Genomic DNA, 25971 nt, shown 5'->3' with positions numbered 1-25971 from the left:
TTTTTAATTTTTCTTATTTATTTTACATGATTTTATTTATTTTTACACTGTTTTAAAAAAAATTGTGTCACTTTTATCCCTATTACAAGGAATGTAAACATCCCTTGTAATAGAAAAAAGCATGACAGGTCCTCTTAAATATGAGATCTGGGGTCAAAAAAAGTGACATTGAAAAAAATGTGCATTTAAGACATAGTTAGATAGTTACATAGTTAGTCAGGTTGAAAAAAGACACAAGTCCATCCAGTTCAACCATAAAAAAAAAAAAACAAAAAAAAAATATCGTACAATCCATTAGACCCAATTCTATACCCACAGGAAGGCAAAAAACCCCAGCAGAGCATGCTCCAATTTGCTACAGCAGGGGATCCTATCCCCCCTTATTCTCCTCTTCTCAAGAGAGAATAAATTCAGTTCCTCTAATCTTTCCTCATAGCTGAGCTCCTCCATGCCTCTTATCAGTTTGGTGGCCCTTCTCTGCACTTTCTCCAGTTCCCCGATAACCTTTTTGAGAACTGGTGCCCAAAACTGAACTGCATGAAGACATATGGGCGGAAGTGGCATTTTGACGTCGCTTCTGCCCTGCAGTGTCATGGAGACGAGTGGGCGCCATCTTCCCCTCACTCGTCTAGAGGTTGATGAGTGTTTAGCAGTGTTTAGGCGCGATTTGGCTGGCAAAACGCTCTAGGAAACTCTACAAAACTATTTTGTTTCTGCTCCTAGATGCTGAAGCTCAAAAAACACTAATAGCCTAAAGTAGTGTGCCTGTACACATAGGATAACACTATTAAGCTTCTAGGAGCAGAACAAAAAATGCTAATGCTAAAAATGCTAAAACAGCTTCTAGGAGCTTAAAGAAAAAAGTGCTAGTGTGCATGGAGCCTAAAAATGCTAGTTGCCTGGCTGTGCCTGAATTAAAGAACCCCAACCCTTACAGAATTGGAGATCCCAGTTCTGCACTTCTGGGTTTCTTGCCTAGACAACAATGGCAACTCCCCACCAGAAGCCTTCTGGGATACTCATGTTAGGCATTCCTTGAGACTTTAGGTCAATCTTGGTCACACTGCACATGCTCTGGAAAATCTCATGCATCGTCAGACTGGCTCAAAGAACTTAGAAATAACAGTCGACCTCCAGATGATGTCAGAAGAGAGGATAGAGGTGCGGGACCTACAGTGCTAAGACTATATGGCGGCTGCCACCAGACAACGCTAAGTTCACTGGGCTGGTGAGTATGTTTTTTAAGGACAACACAGCTGTAAAGGTTTGGGGGGGGGGTGAATCTCCTCTATAAAGTACTTTTACACTACAACCAGGAAACTAGCATTCTCATAAGGAGCATTTATTATTGCAGCTTCCTTACAGGGGTTGTAAACCCTTGTGTTTTTTTACCTTAAATTGGAGTTCCACCCAAAATTGGAACTTCCACTCGTTGTACTCCTACACCCCTCTGGTGCCACAGTTGGCACCTTTCGGGGGGAGGGGGGACAGGATACCTGTCTTTCACAGGTATCCTGTTCCCACTCCCGGGAGCCTCAGCCGCAGGCATTGATGTCACTGCCTGTGCTCCCTCGTCCTCATTCCCCAGTCGCCGGGCCAGTAGGAGAGAGGAGCGGAGCCTCGCACATGCGCAGTAGGGTTCCCGGCGTGAAGCCGTATGGCTTCACTGCCGGGTTCCCTTACTCGCAATGAAGGTGGCATGCACCCGACAGCTGATGGAAACATCAGCTGCAGTGCCGACATCGCTGGACTCCAGGACAGGTAAGTGTCTGATTATTAAAACTCAGGAGCTGCAGTATGTGCAGCTGCTGGTTTTTAATCTTTGCAACGGTGGGCGGACCTCCACTTTAATGCATCCTATGCATTAAGGTGAAAAAACTTCTGTCACTGACCTGCCCCCCCCCCCCCCCCCCCCCCCCGTTGTACTCACCTGAGCCCGTTCGTTCCCTCAGCTGAGACGCGCTCTACCTCTCTGCCCAGGGTTCTCGGCTCTTGATAGATTGATTGATGGATAGATTGATAGCAGGCAGCCATTGGCTGCTGTTAATCAAATCCAATGACGCGGGCAACGAGGGGCGGGGCCGAGTCTGGTGTTCTGTGTCTATGGACGCAAATGCTGGACTCGAGAGCGCGCCCGCAGGGTAACCCCCAGGGAGAGCACTTCTCCTAGGATGTTTACCAATGCGAGGAGGAGCCGCGAGCACAGTTGGGGGACCCCAGAAGATGATGATCAGGGCCACACTGTGCAAAACGAACTGCACAGTGGAGATAGGTATGATATGTTTGTTATTTTTTTTTAAAAACGAGGGTTTACAACCCCTTTAATTCTAATGGCAAAATCCCTTTAAGTGGGTATTTCTGCTTTTCTCTAACCATCTTTGGAAACATTTACACCAAGGGCTCTATATGACATGGGTACATCTTACCTATGTTAATTCTACCTATAAAGTGGATGGCATGCTATTTTGTTCCCAGTTGTGCTTTCTGCTTGTAAAAGGGGCAGAGCCTGCACAAATGGTTGTCATCTTGCGTGAGTCTCTAGAACACAATGATCTCCGAATACAACCCTATGTATAATACATTACAGTACAGTAGCTTTGCAATGATAAACAACTTATTTTATTATCCATTAGGAATTAAAAATAGCAGTAAATGGAAAAAAAAGAACATTGCATCAACAAGTTTAGATGATTTTCCCAGGGATTTCTCTACAGGCAACTTAATGCCTCCAACAGAACATGTTATCATATAAATCAGTATGTCATATAATACACATAATGTATATCGCAGCAACAGGAAAATTCTTTGTCTAAAATAAGCATGATTCCTTTTATCTTTAAATTTGCTGTGGGGGAGAACTTTATATATAAACATACACACACACACAGTATCTCACAAAAGTGAGTTAACCCCTCACATTTTTGTAAATATTTTATTATATCTTTTCATGTGACAACACTGAAGAAATATCACCTGAAGTCACATGACTCCTGAAGTCACATGACACCGGGGAGGGAAAATGGCCGATTGGGCCCAATTCGGACATTTTCACTTAGGGGTTTAATGGCTTTAATTAGACATTAATGGCTGTGTGTTGAGTTATTTTGAGGGGACAGCAAATTAGCAAATTTACACTGTTATACAAGCTGTACCCTCTCTACTTTACATTGTAGCAAAGTGTCATTTCTTCAGTGTTGTCACATGAAAAGATATAATAAAATATTTGCAAAAATGTGACAGGTGTACTCACTTTTGTGAGATACTGTGTATATATATATATGTGTACTGGGGTACATCTCTCCAGTGGGAACAACAATAAAAACCTGGCCTCACCATTCCCCTCTCTACCTAAAAATGAAAACAGATTATAAAGAAAAGGTTGCCTTTACATACACTTTAACTCCCACACCTGGTTTAAAACGTGTAGCTGAATGGAGCGATCTCGGTGATGGGACATTTGACCATTATTATCTCTGCAACAGATTTTACCAAACATGAATTAGGAAATAGAGGCCACATAAAGCAGTGGGACTAGTTAAAAACAGGTTAAGAGGATATAGGGGATTTTGACTTGTAGAACTATAAACTCACACAGCTCAGGGGGTATCCAGGAGGGGGCAATTGCCCCCCCCCCCTATAAATTAGTAACAGGCCGGCGGGTGAGCAGGCAGGCCAGTCAGCGAGCCGGTGGGTGAGTAAGCGGTTGGGCCAGTCGGCAGGTGAGCAGGCGAACAGGCCAGTCGGCAGGTGAGCGGGCGGGCAGGCCAGTCAGCGGGTCAGTGGTTGAGCGGGCGTGCAGGCCAGTCAGCGGGCCGGTGGGTGGGGGAGCAGAGATATGACATCATCTCTCACCGCCTGCCCTGCATCACCGCAGTTCTGCCCTCAGTGTGTAGCCGCATGCAGTGAAGAGATTACATCATCTCTCTGCTGCCTGCCTTCATTCTGGGACACAGCAAGTGACAATCTGCACCTTGTAGCAGGCAAGTGACAATCTGCACCTTGTAGCAAGCAAGTGACAATCCACAACTTGTGGCAGGCGACGTGGCAAGGGACAATCTGCAAGGTGTGGCAGGTGACTTGGCAATTAACAATCCGCAACATGTGGCAGGCGACATGGCAAGTGACAATCCGCAACGTGTGGCAGGTGATGTGGCAAGTGACAGTCTGAAACTTGTGGCAGGTGACGTGGCAAGTGACAATCCGCATCTGGTGGCAGGCAACGTGGCAAGTGGCAATCTGCATCTGAAGGCAGGTGATGTGGCAAGTGACACACTCGGGACTCCCACTGATTCTGCATTATGGTGAGTTGAATTAACAAATATGCCACGTGGTTTACAAAAAGAAGTAAAAGTACATTGAAGGGTACCATCATCCCGATTATGAATATAAACAAGGAATGGGGTTGAAAGAGAAAACAAAGCAGAGGCCTCTCCAATAGGGTCCTGCCTCTTTCACAAAAATACAGGGACTATTGCGGTACCATAAGAAAAGAAATTTGTATATAAAAATATAAGTTTATTTCAAAATTAATAATAAAAAAGTCCTACAAAGGACATATATTGTACATAGTCATGATTACACATACACAAACAATGATAATTGTTTACAACATTGTTGATACTAAATTAATATAGCTAGTGCCCATATAGAGACATGGACAGAGGTTCTATAGTGTGATACTTGCAGACGTGACCTCTACGGTTTCGCGGTCACAGCCGCTTCTTCAGGAGGCGTCTGATAGTATGTGGTCTATAAAGACGAAAGACAATACAGTATCAACATGACAAGCAAAATACATATATAATTGTCACATGGTGCATGGATGAAATTGGAGAATATAACTAGGATATTAACATTTAAAAATTGCACTCACCAAACTATAACCCTGCAGGTTCTCTGGAGCGATGTTGTGAGACGCCCTCATTCCACACTTCTTCCCTTCTGTTTCCTCCCCCCTTTTCTTCTTTTTTCCCCCCCTTTCCCCCCTTTCTCTCCTTTTTTTCCCTCCTTCCCTCCCTCTCCCTTCTCCCCCTTCCCCTTCCCCTTTTTCCCCCTTTTCCCCCCTTCCCCTCCCCCCCCCCTTCCCTCCCCCTCCCCCTCCCTTCCTTCTCTTTTTATCCTTCCCTTTTCTCCCTCCCTTTCCTTCTTACCTCTCACTCTATCTTCCCCCCATCTCTTCCCCCCTTCCCCCCCCCCTCTCCTCCCCTTCTTTCTTTCTCTCTTTTTTCGGTTTTCTCCCCTCTTTTCTATCTTTTTCCTTACCTTGACACATCCGGGTGATTCTTTACACAGAACACACCATTTTAATCTTTAATAACCTTACCCCATTGAAATTTTCTACAATAGTATTACCCTAATCTGCCTCCCTGGCCCGCCCCCGGGGGAACGCCTCTTTGAGGGCGTCTCACAACATCGCTCCAGAGAACCTGCAGGGTTATAGTTTGGTGAGTGCAATTTTTAAATGTTAATATCCTAGTTATATTCTCCAATTTCATCCATGCACCATGTGACAATTATATATGTATTTTGCTTGTCATGTTGATACTGTATTGTCTTTCGTCTTTATAGACCACATACTATCAGACGCCTCCTGAAGAAGCGGCTGTGACCGCGAAACCGTAGAGGTCACGTCTGCAAGTATCACACTATAGAACCTCTGTCCATGTCTCTATATGGGCACTAGCTATATTAATTTAGTATCAACAATGTTGTAAACAATTATCATTGTTTGTGTATGTGTAATCATGACTATGTACAATATATGTCCTTTGTAGGACTTTTTTATTATTAATTTTGAAATAAACTTATATTTTTATATACAAATTTCTTTTCTTATGGTACCGCAATAGTCCCTGTATTTTTGTGAAAGAGGCAGGACCCTATTGGAGAGGCCTCTGCTTTGTTTTCTCTTTCAACCCCATTATGGTGAGTTGAACTATTTCATTTTATATAACAATGTAATAATAGAAATAATGTGCTTCAATCATCCTGACACCATATCAACCATGGTGCCGTGATTATTGAAGCGCCAACACCTACTTTGTCCCAATAAATTGCCCGCAAAAAAAAAGAATTTTCTGGTAGTGCCCCTCCCGAGACTAGACTCTGGATCTGCCCCTGACACAGCTAGAGCTAGAAGTTTCCAATCAGTGCAGCTTTGCTGATTGCAGAACTATAGGTCAGACTCCTTTAGGGTGCATTTACACCTGTGAATGCACCATGCCTGCGATTGTATGAGAGAACCGCAGCAGGGGTTCCTGCAATTAGCTGCATGAGGCAGCCCTATTGAAAGCAATGGTAGGCAGCTGTCTCCTGCAGGTAATCACATCCACTTACACGTAATCGCTCATGCAGTGATCACATGCAAGTGATCAGCCGGAGATGCAGGCAGTCTGCGTCCAGGACCAATGGTTCTTGTAGGCATCTCAGTTTGTTCATATGTAGTTACTCCCAAAAGCAGTTAATGTTATTAAAACATGCTGTGCATAAAGTAACTATATTTTAGTCTCTTAGGTGGCTGTTGCCATGGAATTACAGAAACATGAAGGGTGCTGTTGCAAACCTTCTTCTGAAAATGAGAAAAGTTGCTTGCTGTCACATTGTCCCAGAACATGTATCCAGATCAGGAGTAATTACCTAACCTGCACTATCTTTGTTCTGGGTCACTAACACAGACTGTAAAAAAAGGTAAAGGGTATGGAAGCCAGGCATTGAGAATCAATTCAGCAATGGCAGCCCCCATATTTTCCTTAAAGGGACAACTGCCCTATGTGCACTTAGTTTTGTATATGTAGGGATGTAGTTTTGCTCATTTGTAAGAGTGCATTTTCTCTGCCACATGTTGTTTTAGCTTGCTCCAGCAGGGAGTGCTAGAGATGCATCATTTGCTTTTATGGATACTAGATGGCATAGCCAATCAGCAGGCTTGGGGAGCTGATGATGCATGCTGGGAGAACTGTTAAATGTCTGGGACACTTCCTATTCTGAATCTTCCATCACGAGCTTCTACCTCATCTGTGTCTTTTCCCAGGTGTTGACCTAGGAATGGAAGAATATATGGATCTCCCTTTCTGGGAGGTATTCCTAAAGGTCTTGGCTGCTGGAGCAAAGAGAGCAAGACCTAAAGCAAACAAGCTGTGAATGTTCCCCCACATTAGGAAATGTGGCGAGTGACTAGTGGTGTGGGAAGTATACAGAGGAACATGCCTTAGAACCTAAAGACTGAAATACCACTAGAACCTACATTGCCAAGAAGCCGTAGCTCTGCAAGAGTCCAGCCGTCATAGGGGGGATTTACTAAGAGTGTGCAAAATCTGGTGCAGCTCTGCACAGAAACCAATCAGCTTGTGAAACCACCACCTCTTATGGAAAAAAATATAAGCTTACCAACTGTATATGACCCTCTAATTAAAGAAAGGTCATCAAGGCTTAAAACCAGGAAACACGGCTTCAGGTCATCAAAGAGCGGTTCCAAAGGTTCTCCCCATACAGCAGATGGTTAATTGGTAACTCACAACCCAGCATCATCCCATAAGGATTACTGCAAGGACATGGAAAAAAATGCTCCAATAGTGTAAAATCTTACTATTAGATTTATTAAGAGTTAAAATCACACTTACATCAAATAAGTCATCATAGCGCTATACAGTAAAATCCTCCATGGACGAGAATCAAAACAGCACCCGCACTTCTGGGAACTCAAGGATGCAATGATGTCAACATGTACGCATTTCATCCCATGTGACATTGTCCGGGGCACGTGCACCATACTGCACCATCGCTGTTTATAACCACTACCAGTGACTAACCAATGTGAGTTGCAAAAAGGTTGTCCCAAAACGGCAGCCAGGCCTCGATCTGGGCACTAGCCTCAATCTAAGTGGTGAGATGGTTCTCCCAAATTCCAGGTTTTATTGTCAAAGCTCAACTGAACAAGCTGAAGTTAGAAGCTGTTTGGCTATCATGCACAGCTGATTCTTTGTGAACCAGTTTTAGTAAATCAACCCCATAGTCCGTGTTTAATAGAACCAATAGAGAGACTTTGAAAGAAATCTACAGCGATTAACAGCTTGCCAACCAGCGCATGCCGATTTACCTTGGCAGAATGGCACTGGTAGGCAAAAGGGCGTACAGGTACGTCCCCTTTAAGAAGCGGTGTCGTGGGCGCACGCGCGCCGCCGCGGTCTCCGTGACCGCAGTTCCTTCAGACTTGATGTCCGCTGGGTGCCCGCGATCGTGTCACGGAGAGGAGGAACAGGGAAGATGCTTTTGTAAACAAAGTATTTCCACGTTCTGCCTAGTGACAGGACAGAGATCACAGCTCTCTGTCATCGAGAGCTGTTATCACTGTCCTGTGTGTTGAAGCCCAGCCCCCTCACAGTTAGAATCACTCCCTAGGACACACTTAACCCCTTCACCGCCCCCTAGTGGTTAACCCCTTCACTGCCAGTGTCATTTACACAGTAATCAATGCATTTTTATAGCACTGACCGCTGTATAAATGACAGTGGTCCCAAAATAGTGTCAAAAGTGTCCGATCTGTCCGCCATAATGTCGCAGTCCCGATAAAAATCGCAGATCGCCGCCATTACTAATAATTAAAAAAAATAAAAATAAAAATCCCATAAAACTATCCCCTATTATGTAGACACTATAAATTTTGTGCAAACCAATCAGTATACGCTTATTGTGATTTTTTATTTATTTATTTATTTTTTTTTACCAAAAATATGTAGAAGAATACATATCGGCCTAAACTGAGGAAAAAATCGTTTTTTTATATATTTTTGGGGGATATTTATTATAGCAAAAAGTAAAAAATACTGCGATTTTTTCAAAATTGTCGCTTTTTTTTGTTCATAGCGCAAAAAATAAAAATCGCAGAGATGATCAAATACCACCAAAAGAAAGCTCTATTTGTGGGAAATAAAGGATGTCAATTTTGTTTGGGTGCAACGTTGCACGACCGCGCAATTGTCAGTTAAAGCGACGCAGTGCCGAATCTCAAAAAGTGCTCTGGTCAGGAAGGGGGTAAAATCTTCCGGGGCTGAAGCGGTTAAAGCCTAATCTGATATTTGAGATCAACCGTATTTTTTGGTATATGCTGATCGACACCTAACTCTCTTTCCATATTTCCATGCACAATAAGCCAGTTTTCTATTTTAAAGTTTACTAAAATGAGTGACACCCATTTGTGTATATCTTGAGCAAAGAACCACTTCTGAGATTGAAGGAGCTTGGATCTTATCGCTTAGTGCTTATTAGTACTTGAGACATTTGTAATGTAGCTGTGAGTCATCTGAAGATCAATATTTAGTAATAAGTGCATAACAACGTTGCATATAGTTTCCATTGGTAGAACTATTTAGAGCTCAGTATTAAATAATGAATGCTCTCTGAAATAGAAAGGGCTACTAATTGGCAAATGTGCCTACTTAGGAACTTGCCGGAATTTACCCATCAATGCTGGAATGTCACTTTAGTTGCCAGGTCATTTCTAGAATCATTTCTGGAATCCCTCAGATCTCTTGATTGGTCTGTCAAGGTATGTTTGTAAACAAAGTGACATCAGTGAGCCACTCACTTTTATGCTGTGTATGTATAGCCTGGCTGTCATTTGGAGAGGGAAGAAGAGGTGGGAGGAGAGGGGCGAGCAATGAGCTGAGCACTAAGGGCAGTTTTAGCCAATCAGCACAATGCATACATCATAAATGACATACTGATGTCATGTGCCTGGCTATATGAGCGCATTGTGTACTAGGTTTGGCAACACCTATTATCTGCATCTTACTGTAGAATCCAGGACCTATCCTTTAAGCCCCTCCCAATGTTAGTGCAATTTAGACCTGCCCACCACCCCACCCTCATTCTTAGGAATTACGATTTTCAAAAATTCCTTGGTATGCAAATGAGCTGATCTCCAACCCTGTCATGGAATCATCATGACCAAAAAGTACAGGTAGTGATGACCTGCACATTGATAGGAGCTGATGAAGTGTGTTTCAGTACATTTTTGCTTACGCTGCAATGCATTTTTATTGTGTGTTGCAGTGCGTTTTTTTCTTTAAAAAAAAGACACATTCCTTTTTGTTTTATCAAACAGGTTGTTATGCACTGCAATTCAACATAATGGTGCCTGCCGCTTTTTTTCAAGCACATCAAAGCAGAACAACTGACACAATGCTAAGGAGGGTTTTTTGCTTGGTCCGTGACCGTTGACCCTAACGTAACCCAACTCATGTGGTGTGATTGAATCCAAAAAGCTGGAGAGATAAGCAAATCCATACATTTACTTTCTGATTAGAGGATCTGCAGTTAACCTTATCAGCATTCTCCTATTACAACAACCTCTTACAAGTCCGCAGAAGTCCACTGAAAAATAGCGTCAGACTGCGCACAGACTTCTTGCACATCATATGCTTTGGAGACCAGTATGGATCATAGTCAGGCAGATGGAGCGATTGTAGTATATCTGCTTAATGAGTCAGGCAAAGCAAAGATTTGAGCAGGCAACTCGATAACTCCTTTTAATATTCTTTATTGGCAACATCATGTAAACAGGATCAATGCTAACGCGTTTCGGCTATTGGAGCCTTCCTCCTAACATGTAATGCATCATAATGAGTCAGGGGTTATAGAAAATTGCTCCCATTCCCTCATCTTTAAAGGTCCGTAAATTTTCTGAAAATATAGGGGTTGATTTACTAAAACTGGAGAGTGCAAAATCTGGTGCAGCTGTGCGTAGAAACCAATCAGCTTCCAGTTTTTTTGTCAGCGCTTAAAGTGATTGTAAAGGTTTGTTTTTGTTTTCTTTTACCTGCCATGTGCAAGGGTTTTGCACAGAGCTGTCCCAATCCTCCTTTTCTGGGGTCCCCCGGCGGTGCTCCTTGCTCCTCCTCTTCCTCAAGTGTCCCCCACGGAGAGCTGCGTTCCATGGGGGGCCCTCATGCAGGCACGAACCCGAGTCCTGCTGCTGCGTCCATTGACAGCAGGATTGGGCCCTGCCCCCTCCCGTGTCACTGGATTTGATTGACAACAGCGGGAGCCAATGGCTCCCGCTGCTATCAATCTATCCAATGAGGACTCGAGACAGTCTCTGGAACGATCGGGCTCAGGTAAGAAAAGGGGGGCTCTGGCGGGCAGCTGCAGTACAGAAAGTTTTTTCACCTTAATGCATAGAATGCATTAAGGTGAAAAACCGTGAGGGTTAACAACGCCTTTAAAGTGATATTAAAGTCTTGGTTTTCTTTCTTTGCTTAAAAATAACAAAGATGTTATACTTATCTGCCCTGTGCAGTGGTTTTGCAAAAAGCAGCCCCGCTCCTCCTCTTCACTGGTCCCTCACCGGCACTCCTGGCCCCTCCTTCCTACCAAGTGCCCCCAGCAAGCAGCTTGCTATGGGGGGCACCCGAGCCCCTGCTCTGTGTGTCCATTCAGACACAGAGCTGCGGTTTGGCTCAGCCCTGCCCCCTCTCTCTCCTCATTGGCTCACTGACTTTGATTGACAACAGCGGGAGCCAATGACGCCCACTGCTGTCTCAGCCAATGAGGAGGGAGAGTCCCGGACAGCCAAGACTCTCATGCAATATTGCTGGATCGAGATGAGGCTCAGGTAAATATTAGGAAGGTGAGGGGGCTGCTGCACACAGAAGAAAAACCTTCTGCCTTTAGAACCACTTTAATTGACCAAGTTGAAGTTAGACGCTGATTGGGTGCCATGTAGAACTGCACCAGATTTTTCACTCCCCAGTTATAGTAAATCAACCCCATAGCAGGATTATGTTTTATGGTTAGGTTACATGTGAATTAATATTCTTCTTAAATGTACAGGTAGAATCATAATTAAACGGAAACAGAGATGATCAAATAACTAAATACACATTGTAAAAGTGCTTCAAATGAAAAGAAAAAGAATACAATCATGTTTAGGATAGCATTGCAAACACAGCTCTGGAAATCATTCTTACTCTGCATATTCTTCCATTGTATGTGTCTGTAGCCTATGTGCATTAGTATAGCCCAGTACATCAATATATCAATCACATACTCCTATGATGCAGCTTGCATCCATATCATGGTATTATATTTTCCACTTAGTAGAAACATATGTCAGCAGATACGCCGCTCAGTACACAAGAGCCAGAATATGTTATGTGTTTCCTATCACAGTTTAAAAATACTTATAGTAAAACATTATACAGTAGTATACTTATAGTGAATGACCAGTTCACCATCTGTGATCCTATAAAAAGCCAAATTTATTTCTAGTGTTGCCAGAAAAAGAATGCTTACACATTTGTGAACAACTACGTCCCTAAAGCTGAACTTCATGCAGATATATTAAAAACAAATGCACCAGTTAAATCATTAAAAGCAATAAAAAAGGTGTTAAATATTCCCAGTGTAATTACCTGTGCAAACATTGATATTGACCTAGTATAATGTCTTCCTCAGTAGTCTGGAAGGGGAACAGTGACACTAACAGCCAAAAGTGAATTGCCACAATCCACATATACTGAGAAGTGGAGAAAGTAGAAAGATAACCTGTATAAGGGGGCTGGTGCTGTTTCCCAGTCCAGGTCGGGGGGGGGGGGGGTTCCTGTCTAAGCTGTACCACTGCTCTAGTGAAGGATATGGACCTGGCTGAGCTTTATGACAGGGGTGCCTGGATCACAGAACTTTCTAAACGGGATTACAAATTATTTGGCAATTAACATTGTCACCATATATGTATTTTTTTACTGCTTGTCTGGCGTTCATCTTAAAGCTCAAATTCGGGAACAAGAAAAAGACGTCTTGCAGGGGCTCCCTCCCCCCACACTGCAAGGGTTAAATGCTTGCTAAATACTTACCTCCCTCCCTTTAAACAGTGTTCAAACTGCACATGTGAGGCACTGCCGCATTCATTAGAGCAAGAGCATTACAGTAATTCTATCGCAAGACCTCCTCTTTAAATCTAAACAGGTAACCTGTAAACATTTTTAAAGCATCGCCTATGGAGATTTTTAAGTACCTTCGTTTGTCGCCATTCCACAAGCGTGCACAATTTTTAATCATGACATGTTAGATATCTATTTACTTGGCGTAACATCATCTTGTACATTATACAAAAAATTGGGCTAACTTTTTTTTTTTTAATTCATTTAAGTGTATTTTTTCTCAGAAAATTGCGTTTGAAAGACAGCTGCGCAAATATAGTGTGACATAAAATATTGCAACAACCGTCATTTCATTCTCTAGGGTCTCTGCTAAAAAGAAATACATACTGTTTGGGGGTTCTAAGTAATTTTCTAGCAAAAGATACTGTTTTTAATGTGTAAGCAACAAATGTCAGAAAAAGGCCCTCAAGTGGATAAACAATGTGTCCTCCCTTTGTTTTCTAAGAATCCCGCTGTTGGGGGATTTTGCGCATTGAGCCAGAATAGGCAAAGTACAATTTTGTGCTAACTCCAGAGTTTACTTCCCATCATGGAGCATGTGGATGCAGCTTCAACATGGAGTTTGTATGTTCTCCCTGTGTTTGTTTAGGTTGGTTGCCACAGTTTCCTCCTACTTGCTAAAATGCTGGTAAGTTATTAGTAAAAATTAAACTGATCCTAATCTAACACATATCTAATATGTATATCTAATAATCTAATATAAAAGAATAAAATAAATAATACAAAAGCCGCTTATCAGCAGATTACAACTAAAACCACCTAATTTGTCAGATTATTGGCCTGAACATAGGACTTCAAAGAGAAAGGAACAATCATCTCCTCTGTATGTTAGATTGTAAGCTCTATGAGCAGGGCCCTCCTATTCCTTCTGTATTGAACTGTGCTGTAATTGTACTGTCCCCCTTTATATTGTAAAGTGCTGCGGAAGCTGTTGGCACTGTATAAATCCTATATAATATTAATAATACATGGTCCACATCTTGCTTAGTAATTGCAAACAATGCTAGAAAGAAAGCACATTGCTTATAGGCCACCCTTAAGCCTCATACACACCCCTACTTTTGTTTTGTTTAACCCGCTGGGTTGAACGAAATAAAACTGACAGCTTAGATGTTAGTACAGAAATCGCCCCTGCTGTGCTATTGTGTTCTGATAGGGGGGCAGCCCCCGCCAGAACACTCCAGTGTTGAGAGCGCTGATAGGGAGCCGGTCGGCAGACCTCTTACGGATATGAGCCTTCGACAGAAGCCGGCCGAACAGCCAGCTTTTGTCGGACCGGCTGCCATACACTCACCCCGAATGTCGGCCTGTTTCTATTTAACAGGCCGATGACGTCCAACATTCGGTCCATGTGTACTAGGCTTTAGATTTGGATTTATTCCAGGTTTGGATCACTTATGCAAAAAATGTGGCAATTCAATAAGGCCTTTTGCACATGGGTGCGTGAACCCATTTAATGGCAATGCCGGCATCCCCCTTAGGAAAGCCTATGTGCCGTGTACAGCCTCCCATGGACCTGAATGGCTGTGCACTGCTGTACTCAAGTATATGTTGGTGCTATCTTAAAAACATGTATAATTCTTTATTTATACAAAAGAACCAAGTATCCATCAAATACAGTATACCGCAAAACAGGTACCATATTCATCTAATACAAAGACGTTTCAAAATAACCTGGTATTATAAAGAAAGTTACCGATATACTGAATATCACTAAGACCCATGCTATCTTCTCTCCTTCAAAACTAAAAGAGAAGAAAAAAAATAATGTGATTGAGTTTGCTCAAATGGACACTTCAATTTCTTTTTCTTTTTTAAAGTAAGAATAACCTAAAACAAAACCAAAAAAAGCAAAAAAAGGGAAAAGGGAACCCCCCCCCCCACCCCCAACCCCAAGGGCCGATGGATTGTGTACGTGCATTAATAAGAGACAATGAGACCTTAATCCCCAGAACAACTTTCCAGGAGTAACTTCCCCTCATCTGAATATACAAACTTGTCCCAGTACCATGTTTTGGTATATTGTTCCGTTCTGTCTTGAGCGGTAAATACTAGGTCTTCCATTGCATTGATACTCTTGACCTTATTAAGCCACATAGCAATGAAAGGAGGATTAGGGTTCTTCCAGCGCAGAGTAATACATGCTTTGGCGGCATTAACCAAGTGGCAAAATACCGATCTCCTATATATCTGAAGCGACATTTGTGAACAGTGGAGCAGGAAAAAGGCAGGGTCCTCTGGTATTGGAAAATCTGTGAATTTTTGAGAGATCCTCTGTACCACCGACCAATACTGTTTGATCTTTGGGCAAAGCCAGAAGATATGGAATAAGGTACCCTGTTCTTCACGGCATCTTCAGCAACGGTCTGAAGCCTCTGGAAAAAACCTGCGAAGAACCGACGAGTTGCAATACCATCATATTAGTAGTTTATAGTTGGTTTCCTGAATATGTGCACAAATAGATGATTTCAGGGAAAGATGAATAATGTTCTGACGCTGGACGGATGTAAATGTTCTATTTAAATCTCTTTCCCATTTGTTAAGGCCCGGCATCAAAAAGTCGTCTGGAGGGGCTAATAGCAAGGTGTACATCTTAGAAAGAGTGTTACTGAGAGGATCCCCATCTTCACAATACAATTCAAATGGTGTCCGCTGACGTCGAAAGTTTGCCAGGGGGCCCCAGTGATTGAAAATAATGGCTTAACTGCAGTGCCTGCCAAAAACGTAATCCGTATCGACTCTCTAACTGCGTCAATGTGGTGACCACAGGCCAGGTATCAGAGATCAAAAAATGAGAGGCCTGAAAACATCCCTTTTCTGAAAGACTACGAAACAGGCCCGGCATTTCCCAATATAGGGAACAGTGGCGATTGTATAGAAGAAAGTTTAAAGGGCCGACAAGCCATAAAGCCTACTCAAAGTATAGGACGTATAGTAGAATGCGTCTTAAGAGAGGCCATAAAGGCTGCATAACACGACAGCGCCCTATGCAGAGGAACAGAGCTAAACTGTTGCTCAATGGCCGTCCAGTCCAAAGTTTAGGATCTCTATGTCTGCATCAATCAATCATTCTGTCAAGATGGGCAGCTTGATAGTATTTAAATGCATCCGGAACAGCCGTTCCACGATAACATTTGGGCAACGTCAGAAGGCGTCTACAGAGCCTGGGTTGTTTATGAGCCCATATAAACTTAGTAAAACGAGCACTAATTTGGAAAAAAAAAAGGTTCTGAAAACACCCCATTTACCTTAACCGAGGCCTGTGGAGCCGATTATACATTAGTAATTCATTGAAGCGTCTGACCCCCCAAAACTCATATGTTTCAAAACTGTGGACATATAGGTCCAATTTACCCTGTCAAAGGCCTTTTCTGCATGGGTACTCAGAAAAACACAAGGAATGCCAGTTCGATTAGCATGGTACACTAAATTGAGTACTTTAATAGTGTTGTCTCTAGCTTCACGAGAAGGAATGAAGCCCACTTGGTCCAAATGTACCAACTGGGGAAGCTGAGATTAAAGACGAGAGGCAAGTAGTTTGGCGAAAAGCTTCAAGTCCAGATTGAGTAAAGAGATCGGCCGATACCTACCACAATCAGGCGGGTCTTTCCCCTCTTTTGGGATGACTGATATGTGTGCCAAAAGTGAGGTCGGTGGTAACATAGTGGACTGTCCCAATGCATTAAACACTTTAATCATATGTGGGCCTAACAAGGGCAGGAGAGTCTTGTAATACTGTATGGTAAATCTGTCAGGACCAGGTGCCTTCCCAGATTTAGCGGCCTTCACTGCTTTATTAAAAATGCAAAGACTAGTGCGCAAAACCACAATCTCAAAGAGCATGGACGATAGTACCAGATACAAAAGCTGCCAACATAAAAAGGTGTCCTCACACACCCTGATGGATACGTAATTAAAGGTAAAAAAGAGTATGTGGCGCTAATCTACCTTAATGTACCACTCACAATTGCGGAAAGGACCTCTCAAAATTGCATAGATCTATAACCTTCCAATTCTCCAATACACGGTGCACATAGTGCCTAGAGTCAGTGTAACGTCCAATAAGCACCTACAAATAGTTACCATAGAGTACAATCTACTATACTTCCTGCAAGTGCAAACTGCATGAGAGTTCAAGGTGGCTTATATGAACACTGCACTTCAGTACTGACTACTGACTTCTGTTTAAAAATGAACTGTATTAAAGTGCTTAGTGCTGGTTATCATTCCTAGTGAAAATAATTAAACAAATCATACAGTGTACATAATGATCCTAAAACCACAATATGTAAAAATATAACCAAAAAATGAAATATGTACTAAAGAGTGAATAAATTAAATACAGTTCCTCATATTATAAGCATAAAAAGTGTGATGCAATGCTTGTTTGAATACCTATTATAATACAGTATAATATATATAATCCCACCGTGCAAACTAATCATAAATGCATATATACGGTAAAGGATGTGGCTCTGAACCCCACATCCATATAAAAGTGAACAAGTGCAAAACAAAGTGACAGTTGTGCAATAATCATGCATACATAAATGCGACTCCAATAACGCCTCAAAGAGACCCCCCTCCCACATAAAGGCAATGCAATACAAAAAATGCAAAAAACTGTGACAATAGTGTGATCCAGTCCAATCAAATGCTGCTTCATGCAATGTGACTCATAATATCCACACAAAAAAAGTCAATTGTAGTGTGCCAATAAAGGTGACTTAGTGCTGAATTCTTCCACTTAAAAATTGGTGCAGCAAACAGGTGTTTCCCCCAGCCTCTCACCTCCAATAGCGGCCCCCAATGGGCCAAGTCAGGTAGATGGTTAGTGCTTCTATGCAGAGGATGAAGGTCCTGAGGCTATCCCCCTCCTCCAGAGGGTGTGCATGGATCGGGCTCTCTGTAGTAATCACCACTGCTCACAGCAACCCCAGAATGGTAATGTGGAAGAAGAAGATACTCCCATAGTGTAGTAATTCAATCAAAGTTTAATGTAATAAAAGTAGCAACTTACATTTACAAAACGAAAATAGCAGCAGGAACAATAAGGCTTCTGGGTTCGGCCGTCCCCGGGAAGCGTCGGCACCTGGCTCCTCCTACTCTGACGCGTTGCGTCACACCACGTGACTTTATCACATTTTCGTTTTGTAAATGTAAGTTGCTACTTTTATTACATTAAACTTTGATTGAATTACTACACTATGGGAGTATCTTCTTCTTCCACATTACCATTCTGGGGTTCCTGTGAGCGGTGGTGATTACTACAGAGAGCCCGATCCATGCACACCCTCTGGAGGAGGGGGATAGCCTCAGGACCTTCATCCTCTGCATAGAAGCACTAACCATCTACCTGACTTGGCCCATTGGGGGCCGCTATTGGAGGTGAGAGGCTGGGGGAAACACCTGTTTGCTGCACCAATTTTTAAGTGGAAGAATTCAGCACTAAGTCACCTTTATTGGCACACTACAATTGACTTTTTTTGTGTGGATATTATGAGTCACATTGCATGAAGCAGCATTTGATTGGACTGGATCACACTATTGTCACTGCTTTATGTAGTCCTTCAATTGTAATTGGAACTTCTAACTAGCGACAGACCGGGGAGGTAAACGCAAAAGATGTTCAGAAGAAAGATACTCCTCCAGAGAAGAAAAAGGTGTAGAAGATGGTGAAAGATTGTATAAGGAGGAGAAAAATTCCCCAAACGCCTGAACAATATTTTTTCTCTGAGAAAGCATCTGTCCATCTCTCCCCTTTATATGGGGTACGTATGAGGCCGTATGTTGTTTCCTGAGGGTCCTGGCCAGTAATTTACCACATTTATCGCCTGATTTATATGGTATCTTCCTATAAGATTGCAATGCCGCTTTAGCCTTGAAACAAAGAAGATCTGACACCTGTCTCCGAAGATGAGCTAGATCATTCCCCAAAGAGGGGACACATAGATGGTTCTATCACCATTACCGTCACTACTACAAGGCGGTTTTCCAATGAGCATCTACAATGGTTTTTATGAACTTCCCTGAAGTGTTTGCACTGTGAGCATACAATGGGCAGTATTCAGTTTGGACACAAGAATCACTACAGAAACATGTCTGAAAATGTTGACCACAAACATATAAAGAAACGTGCAAATGTGCAAAACGCAAAATATGACTGGGCGCCAAATGGAAAATATTTCTATTTCTATTTTAGCAACAAGTATTATTCCCAATCTTTAGTTTCAAATCCCGTACCAGATTTCATGAAACCTCCACCATTCACAAGCACCATTAAACTGTGCACATTTCTCCAATGCTGGCTGCCATGGATACTGGAACACTATATAATATTAGCGATTATAAATATCCCTCCACTATGTACATCCAGCCTGCTCAGACAGCAACCTGTGTGATAGGAGCAAGCTACACATCCCGACTATGAGTAACAAGAGATTTTTCTTTCAAGCATGGCTGAACACTGAGTATATTTCTCATGATTAAATACGTGGTCTGGGTGATAAGACTGAAATGGCATTTACATTCCTGGAAACATGTAGTAACCGAGGAAATTAGACATTTGCCACTTCACTGGCTCCCAACCCCAATCAACACATAAAATTTCTCAACTGAATAAACTAAAAAGGTGACATTTCAAAAGGACACAGTGCCATCCAAGAGTCAAATACATATGAAAAAGAAACACAAACACACACTTATCATTCTGTATAATAATGCAGATATGATGGGAAAGGAATGGTATACCATTTGGATCAGCTGTGCATTTAGGGTTCTGTGGATAAAGGTTTGCTATTTATTTTTTAAATTTGCAATCACTTTTTGACTTCATGGACATGAGCCTTTTTAATGTATATGTAAACCCTCACCTTGTAAAACAACCCATGAAGTTTAAAATAGTAATAAAAGGCAAAACATATATAAAAAACATTATAATCACCTTTTTAATAAGTGATCACAAACCCTCTGTTTTCAACTGCATAAGGATCTCAGAGAGCCGGGGGAGGAAAAACAGCAGCACAATGATCTTCCTAGTGAATAGCTGTGGGGGGGGGCTTTTCAGGACAAGTCTGGTCATTGGAGGAGTTCTCAGCACAGCTAAAAAAAACTGACCATGCTGTCCTCCCATGCCTAATGTAGTCAGTTTTTAAAGGGAAAGCAGAGGGACTGGCAGGAACACCAGGGATTTCACACAAAGGAAGCAATACAAAGAGAACAGGATGCTTTCTCATACAAGTACATGGTACAACAGGCACATATCAGAAATATGAAATGTTAGGTTTACATATTCTTTGACTGGACTATGTAACATGTAAAGTGGAGCTTCACTCTCTATATCCATTGCCATTGCACTCCTCTCCCAGCAATGGATTTGCTCAGTGGCGGCTGGTGCTCAAAATTTTTGGGGGGGCGCAAACAAACTGAAAAATACTGAAAAAAAACATCAATTGCAGCCTCACTGTGTCCATCAAATGCAGCCATTAGGCCCATCAAATGCAGCCACTGTGCTCCATCATATGCAGCCACTGTGCTCCATCATATGCAGCCACTGTGCCCATCAAATGCCGCCACTTGTGCCCATCAAATGCAGCCACTGTGCTCCATCATATGCAGCCACTGTGCCCATCAAATGCCGCCACTTGTGCCCATCAACTGCAGCCACTTGTTCCCATCATATGCAGCCACTTGTGCCCGTCATATGCAGTCATTTGTGCCCATCAACTGCAGCCACTTGTGCCCATCAACTGCAGCCACTTGTGCCCATCATATGCAGCCACTTGTGCCCATCATATGCAGCCACTTGTACCCATCAAATACCGCCACTTGTGCCCATCATATGCAGCCACTTGTGCCCATCAAATGCAGCCACTTGTGCCCATCAACTCCAGCCACTTGTGCTTGTCATATGCAGCCACTTGTGCCCATCATATACAGCCACTTGTGCCCATCATATGCAGCCACTTGTGCCCATCAAATACTGCCACTTGTGCCCTTCATATGCAGCCACTTGTGCCCATCAAATGCCGCCACTTTTGCCCATTATATGCAGCCACTTGTGCCCATCAAATGCTGCCACTTGTGCCCATCAAATGCTGTCACTTGTGCCCCCACCCGCTATCTGCCCGGCACTTACCCCATCTTGGTGGTGGGTCAGGTAGCGGGTGATGGCGGCGAGCTGTGTGGGACAGCTCCTGTGTCCTCCATTCTGTCCTCCATTCATCTCTTCTCGTTCTGCTAGGCTTCCAATAGGAGCACCTGTGCCTTCAGCCAATCAGGTGACAGGTATTAGACCCGCACTCCCTGATTGGCGGAGAAGCGGTTCAGTGTTAGCAAAGCAAATATTCATTTGCTTTGCTAACACATCTGGGTGGACTGCAAGCACAACGCTTTATGCTCGCAGTCCACCTTTTTTGAAGCCTATTAAACCCTATGGCTCTAATCAGGTGCTTAAAAAAAGCACCCCCGCCGCTGGAATTCAGGTGCCCAGCGTCTGAAAAGGGGCCAGACGATTGAATAGGGGGTGGCGGTGGCCGCCATGGATAGATTCATGCAATGCATGAATCTATCCAATATTCATAGAGGGGGGTGGCGTGACAGAGGGGGTGGCGCCCGTGCGCCCTTAATGGAGGCACCGCCACTGGATTTGCTGGTTGGGTGAGTATGTCATTTATGTAAAACACCAGCGAAAAAGGTAAAAAAAAATGTGGGAGGGAGATGTGAAGTTCCTCTTTAATGAGGTCCAATACTATGGAAATATTGCATTTGTAAAGTTGGAAAGATTAGAGTAGGGTCAGTTCACACTGGAATGCACATGTTCCTGTGCGGTCCCGCACATTCCAGTTTTGGTAGACCATTTATTTCAATGGGCTGCCAAATGTACCAAACACGGAAAAAATAGCGCAAGCACTACTTTTTCAACATCTTGCTGCACCAGACCATATAGTACTGCGGTACATGCGGTTTGGTGGCCAAAGACGTGCTGCGTTTGTGAGATGCATTTAGGGTGCCATTAACAATTAATTGCCACTGATGCGAGTCTCAAAAGGGCAGCTTGTTAAAAAGTGAAGTGGCTATTGTGCACAGAATGCACCTTTCCCGCAACATGTTCTGGTGTACACAGGCCCTTAATGTTTTTTATTTTTTAATCAAACCTTTATAGGCAGACAGACACAGGAACTATAAAAAAATTGGTCATGGCTATATGGTACAACCAGTGCCGGGATAAGGTCATCCAGCGCCAAGGGCAAAGATGCCAAACTATGCCCCCCCCCCCACTCCCTTAGGGTTAGAGTCAGGGTGCCTCCATCCCTGCAATAAACCATTGCGCCCAAGTCAGCCGTCCCTCCTGCCCACCCCTTGTCCTGGCCCTGGTTACAACCAACAAAACATGCAACAATAATAACAACAACAATAATAAAAAAAGTAATGCATTAAAAATATTATTAATAATAATAATAATATTGTTACATAGGTATGAAAGTTTTCAGTTATATGGAATTTAATACATTCAGTAAGCAATAGGCTTGCATACATTCATTGCTGTTTTCCTAAAACTGGAGGAGAAACTGTCTGTGTTGCCTACAGCTTCCATTCAGATGTCACCTTTCATTTTCTAACCTGCACTAACAAAATAAGAGCTGGAATCAGAGGGGACCCTATGGCAGTTACAAACACACCTCCCTCATCAGTTTTTTTTTTCTTAGAATTCTTGTAGCTTTTTCTTCATAGATGTTTACGGGCTGATTGACAATGTATCATTTCAGTGCAAGTGCTGTAATGAACTACAACGCATAGCACATAGTCCTAATGTTATAAAAAACAAAAAAAGTGCTGTTCACATCCCTGCTCTGCTTTGCAGTTTGATTTGGAAAATATGACCTTATCCAATTTTTCTTTCTACAGAGTTGTGAGGACTACCAGTCTATGGCAATGCATATGTGCGTTTTGATGCGTTTTCATGAATTGCTGTTCCTATCAAGCTGACTGGTAAATGTTCCTTAAAAATATACTCAAAAGATAAAAGAGAAATATGCATGTGTGGAATTGCATGATAGGACGTTATAACACCCTACGGCACGCAATTTAAAAACCATAAATAAATCACAGCTGAATTACAGACACATAGGTGTGAATGGATTACCCAAAACAGCATGTGTAATGCTCTACTCTAATGCTATCTCTTCATTTGCCCTACACATGTGTATGTTTTAGGACTCGTTCGCACGATGTCTAGTGACCTGCGATTTTCCACACCGGATCAACACAGGTCACCGCAAGGGCAGGCACATGGAAAACAATGGTTTTCTATGTGCCTTGTTCACACTGCAATGTTGTGCTTCGAAGTGTACTGTGTTAAAAAGCAACCTGTCTGCATTTTAACACCACGCAGATGAACGCGTTTCAATGCAATGCAACTCAAAGTAAAGATCTGAAGAATAAATTGTTAGTATTGTGACCGTTCCAGGGACAGGACCTGTCCATTTACAGCGGATGGCATGAGAATGCTTGCTAATGCACATTGCCAAGCAACGTAACACAACGCAATGCATGTTAAACGCACACCAATGCATGTTCGAGTTTTTAAGTGCAGTATGCTATGGGAGGACCCCAAGACTCAGCACACACTGGTACACATTTGCCACGCTAAAATGCACCTTTCCAGCACAAAAAAAGTGCATGAAAAATAGTTCCCTTTAAATTCCATCTATCTGTTGCGTTTTTTTTAAAGTGTGCAAGTCTTGCTTGCTGCATCTTTGGTGCCCTATATGAAAAATGCTCAGAAAAATGCACCTTCTGTCATAGTCAATGTACAAAAAGCACATAGTGTTTTTTTTTAGGTGTGTTTTTTTTGAGTCACGTGTCGATTTTTTCCCAGGTTAGCAGGGATGAAAACACATGCAAAACACATTAAGTGCTGCGTTCAATTCAACTAAACACAACACATTAGAGACCCACTAAAATCGCAATATGCGCTTTGAAAAAACGCATGTCACGTTTTACAACGCACCAGTAATCCCACGTCTTTCCAGAAACTTTCCCTGTAATCTCCTGTTTGATATTCAGCTTTCCATCCTATTTATTATCCCATGACACGCACTAAATTGATCACGTTTATACAGTCCCGTATTCCCACAAATTGCTTTAATGAAGGGACCGATGACGGATGGCATACTGTAATAGAGCGAGATGAGAATCAATGGGGCTGTCAGGATGGGTAATTCGGACAGGATGTATTGGAAGTGAGAGCTGAGGCTGGGGGAGTCTGAAAATAAAGAGAAGTTATTCGGAGGAAGAGCGATGACTTATTAACCGAGCGGATTGGGGATGTTGTAAGACATTCGAGCAAAAAGTAGAGCCAATCTTCCAACCAATCAGGCTTCACTTTTCATGCTCTAAGGAAACAAGAGGAAGCCTGAGAATGGTTGCTATGGGTAACGGCGAGGAGGATGCTAAATGGTTGCAAGGAGTAGCTGCTTACGCTCTTGTTTCATCCATTGAAATGGATTATTGTTGTTAAAGGATCCCCGCCAGTCACAGGGGACCGGTCCCTAACCCCCTCCCCCTCAGAGTGATGAGAAGGTGCAGGTTCCTCCCAATGTACAGCTGATACTCACAGCCTCAGGGCTGGTCCTGTCCTCTCTGTGCACCTCCTGCCTCACCGGTGGCCGGCTCCTGCCCGGAGATCTGCTGGATGTTGCAGGATGGGGCTTGCTGTCCTGCCATAGGTAGTAGAAGGTCCCCAGGATCCAGGCTACAGTCAGGATGGCGATGGCATTAGCTCTGATCCTTCTCATGCTGCAGGCAGGATGGAGAGATTTGTATGAATGGGGGGAGGCGAGAGGCTGCCTGCTCCTTTTACATTCTAGCAGCGCCTGTGTGCGCCCTGTGCTTTCCTCCTCCTCTCAAGCTGTCTCTTTCCAGGGTTCAGTCTCCCCCTGTATTGCTTGCCTTGCCTCTCTCTCTCTCTCTCTCTCTCTGTATCTCTCCCTCCCTTCTCTCTCTCTGCTCTCACTCAGCTGTTTGTTTTAGCTCAGTCCTGCAGAGAGAGTTCATCCTCCTCAGGGTCCTAATGTCCACCCAGATTACAGCCACACGTCTGTCAAATGGAAAGGAAGGCTTGGGCTCGCCTTCCTACCCTCCTAAACAGTCATTTCAGGATTGACACAGACATGTATTCTTCTATGTATGGCATGGATCCATTGGTACATGCTCCATTCAAGACTGTTAGGTTCCGCTCACATGGGCATTCAAAAATAATGCATGTGACACATTTGTGAGTCAAATATAGCACTGGAACACATTATTGATGCTTTTAGGTGTCATTTGGAAAGCTTTAAGATTGCGTTGTTAAAGGTTTTGTTTTTTTGGAGAGAAGTGGAGTTTTGTACATTTCTAGCCTTCGACAAAAATTGAGGTTTGAATTAAGGGTGATACCATGGTGTCACCCAGAGCTGGATCTAGCCTATCTGATCTGAGATGCAGGAAACCAGTATTCCCTGTTCACTTCTGTATATCTGGTGTCTTTATTAGAGTCCCCCTTTACATCATGAGTCCTCATCAGAGTTTCCCCCTACATGGAATATGCCCCCTTCCATCAGTTACCCTCATCAGAGTGCCTCCTTACATCAGTTATCCTCATCAGAGTGCCCCCTTACTTCAGTTATCCTCATCAGAGTGCTCCCTTACATCAGTTGTCCTCATCAGAGTGCTCCCTTACATCAGTTGTCCCCATCAGAGTGCTCCCTTACATCATTTATCCTCATCAGAGTGCCTCCTTACATCAGTTGTCCTCATCAGAGTGCTCCCTTACATCATTTATCCTCATCAGAGTGCCTCCTTACATCAGTTGTCCCCATCGGCGTGCTCCCTTGCATCAGTTGTCCTCATCAGAGTGCTCCCTTACATTAGTTATCCTCATCAGAGTGCTCCCTTACATCAGTTGTCCTGTAAGGAGGCACTCTGATGAGGATGACTAATGTAAGGGAGCACTCTGATGAGGACAACTGATATAAGGGGGCACTCTGGTGAG

At 43.1% G+C, this 25971-nt stretch overlaps 1 protein-coding gene across 1 annotated transcript in view; it reads right to left on the bottom strand.

The window, feature by feature from the left end:
* Window positions 1–25051, bottom strand: part of GALNT16 (polypeptide N-acetylgalactosaminyltransferase 16) — a 231194-nt gene extending 206143 nt beyond the window's left edge. The window contains exon 1 of the mRNA XM_073610151.1: window positions 24557–25051. Within this exon, the coding sequence (XP_073466252.1) occupies window positions 24557–24736 (180 nt within the window). The 5' untranslated portion in view covers window positions 24737–25051. The remainder of the gene's footprint in view (window positions 1–24556) is intronic.
* Window positions 25052–25971: the final 920 nt, after the last annotated feature.

The sequence above is a fragment of the Aquarana catesbeiana genome, linkage group LG13, assembly GCF_042186555.1.
Source record: "Aquarana catesbeiana isolate 2022-GZ linkage group LG13, ASM4218655v1, whole genome shotgun sequence".
In the NCBI taxonomy this organism is placed as follows: Eukaryota; Metazoa; Chordata; class Amphibia; order Anura; family Ranidae; genus Aquarana; species Aquarana catesbeiana.
The sequence above is the reverse complement of the archived record's forward strand: the minus strand, read 5'-3'. Positions and strand labels throughout refer to the sequence as shown.